Source organism: Cantharellus anzutake (genome assembly GCF_015039405.1).
Source record: "Cantharellus anzutake strain C23 chromosome Unknown EI90scaffold_44, whole genome shotgun sequence".
Lineage (NCBI taxonomy): Eukaryota > Fungi > Basidiomycota > Agaricomycetes > Cantharellales > Hydnaceae > Cantharellus > Cantharellus anzutake.
In genome coordinates, this window is record NW_024066994.1 from 228,168 (window position 1) to 230,848 (window position 2,681).

Consider the following 2,681-nt stretch of genomic DNA (forward strand, 5'->3'; position numbering starts at 1 on the left):
AAATCGAAGTCGGGGTTCGGGTTCCATGGCAGTCGGTTGAAATACCAAATGTAAGGCTGGTCCGTGAAAACAGCAGAACGCACTACCCAGGACACCCCAAGCAGTGCTATCGAAGCTATATAACCCCAACTGATCCCCATAGCTGATAGCCATCTTGGAACGCCGGAAATTATCCAACGAAATGGCTTTCAAAGGACCTCTTCAACCTCAACCATTCACGATCGAAACGCCTGAGCAAGTGTTGGATGACATGAAGACGCTCATTAGACTTGGACGTCTGGCTCCAATCACGTACGAGGGCACGTATCCAGAGGCTGGACTTGGTATATCCGATGAGTGGACAAAGAACGCGAGGGAAACTTGGCTGTCTAACTTTGATTGGTAAGATGATCCTCCCCCATTCCAGGATGTCAAATATGGACATACCACTCACGCCCGGGCGTAGGAGGGCTCACGAGAAGCGCATAAATGCTTCTCCTAACTGGAAGGTCGACGTTACGGACGATGATGGAACTATTTATCACGTCCATTTCATTGGTGTCTTCTCCCACGAGGCAAATGCTGTTCCCCTGGTTTTGTTGCACGGATGGCCAGGCAAGTAACACTGCTATGTGTGTTGCTGGGTATTAAAGCAGGTCTTTAGGATCGATCATGGAATTCCTTGACATCATTCCTATCCTTCAGCAATCGAAATACCCGTCATTCCATATCATTGCGCCTTCTCTACCCGGTTATGGCTGGACGTCTGGCCCACCCCCGCACGTCAACCTCACCGTTTCAGGAATGGCGAGAATTGTAGACAAATTGGTGACTGGACTAGGCTTCCGGGACTACGTTGTTCAAGGTGGAGATATCGGCTCTCATGTTGCGCGCATCATTGGATCGAGAGCTCAGAATTGTAGAGGTAACCCTTTCATGTGATACATATAAGTACTTCATTTTCACTCATGCAATATCGCTTGATGTGTGACTAGCTGTTCACAGTGAGTTTGGGTCATTCTCGCCAATTGGGACGTGATACTGATCCTGCTTCGCAGTCAACATGTTCGTCACTAGGGGAGAACCCCCAACGAAACCACCTCTTTCACCTGCAGATCAAGAGAGAGTTAGAAAGACCCAGGAATTCATGAAGACAGGCTACGGGTATGGAATCCAGCAAGGTACTCGGCCCAGTACCGTTGGTCAAGTATTGAGCAGCAATCCTATCGCTTTGTTGGCTTGGTAAGTGTTCTCATCACCGCATCCGACGTCCCCACTTGGGGCTGCTGATCGGGGAGTATTGTGCCCTAGGATTGGCGAAAAAGTCTTAGCATGGACCGATTCAACTCCGACGTTGGATACCATTCTTGCGATGGTGACGCTGTACTGGGTAACCAGTAGCGCCTCGACTAGTCTCTACCCATACAGGGCTGTCAGTTTGAAGAATCTGTTGCAATTGGAAGATAATCCTATCTGACACTCCCCTAAATAACAGTTGGCAGCCGATGACCCCCCACCCTATATCCCCATCAATAAGCCCCTCGGATACTCCATCTTCCCTAAGGAGATTCTATCCTTCCCTGCAGGTTGGCTAGCTTACAATACAAAGCTTGTGTTTGTGCGGGAACATCAAAAGGTGAATCTGGCACGTAACATCCTTTTCAGACTAACTGAAATGCTTTATTCACTGGAGGGAGGACACTTTGCGGCCCTTGAGTGCCCTAACGAGCTTGCACAAGATATCATTACATTCGTGTCCACCCTACCCAAGTTTGAAAAGTCCGCATACGCGGCTTTATGAAGGACCCCCAGTGACGGCGTCTCGAATACCTTGGGGGGAGGGGGAAGATGAATGTAGCACCACACCAGTTGTAAATCATGTCGCAGCAATGCAAGAACTGATAGTTTCGGGGTGAGATGCGTGACACGACTGGAGCTTTGTGTTGTGTTGTGGTAAATGTTCGCCGGGTTCGTGTGATGTAAAGGAATCTGCGGACAATCGTCTATATGTTAGATGATGTCCGCAGTGTGTAACGTCGTTACATTTATAGGTGATAACACAAAGGGATGAGGACAAAGTTGGGAGGCAAAAAGCGTCGGAGCACAATCCCCAACGCGACAAGGGGGGGCGCAAAGGAGTGGCCAGAATAGAAAGGTGCCACCCGGCTAAGCGGGAGCGGGTGCATCTGAATGTTTCAACATGATGTACAACACGGTACACCAGAAGAGCCCAGGTCTGGTTACTGTAAGTGGGGTCAACATCAAATCAAAGCGTGTGGCAGAGCCGGACAAAGGCATAACCCCAAAAAGGGGTGCTCAGTGGCAGAGTCTCTCGGTATCAAGGCAACATGACATTTCGGAATGACTCTCAATAGTCATTTTAGTTCCGTGCTATCGGGAGGCACTGCTCAATGGGGCAAGTCCAGGGATACAGTTGTTGGTTTGTATGGGGGGGTGTTATTATTCTGATCACGGTCATTTACTGCATGCTTTTTCCATGTCACATTTGTACTGCAGAAACGATGACATTGTAGTGGCGGCTTTTGAGCCCACTCCAGTCATCGTACTTGTTCCAAAATGTCTAGCTTGTCGATGATGGTAAACAATATTAATGTGGCCGGCCCGTCAGCATTAAAGAGACAGGGCCTTTAAATGCCCTTGGGAGAAACGACAACAGAAGTATCCTGGATGCACCTATTACA

General features: G+C 48.9%; 1 protein-coding gene across 1 annotated transcript; it reads left to right on the forward strand.

Annotated features, from left to right (window-relative positions):
• On the forward strand, positions 1–1,818 carry EI90DRAFT_1871253 (uncharacterized protein). Its single transcript, XM_039052286.1, has 8 exons — positions 1–381; positions 446–594; positions 644–904; positions 975–983; positions 1,038–1,221; positions 1,291–1,411; positions 1,475–1,615; positions 1,673–1,818. Exons 1-8 carry the CDS (start codon positions 182–184, stop codon positions 1,778–1,780), a joined length of 1,173 nt encoding a protein of 390 aa, XP_038913127.1. The 5' UTR covers positions 1–181; the 3' UTR covers positions 1,781–1,818.
• Positions 1,819–2,681: the final 863 nt, after the last annotated feature.

Excerpts from the sequence above, each read along its gene's own strand:
- EI90DRAFT_1871253 (XM_039052286.1), top strand. The coding sequence starts at position 182 with ATGGCTTTCAAAGGACCTCTTCAACCTCAACCATTCACGATCGAAACG. Across the intron at positions 595-643 it reads TTTGTTGCACGGATGGCCAG|GATCGATCATGGAATTCCTT; the intron begins GCAAGTAACACT and ends GCAGGTCTTTAG. Across the intron at positions 1,616-1,672 it reads TTGTGCGGGAACATCAAAAG|GGAGGACACTTTGCGGCCCT; the intron begins GTGAATCTGGCA and ends TATTCACTGGAG.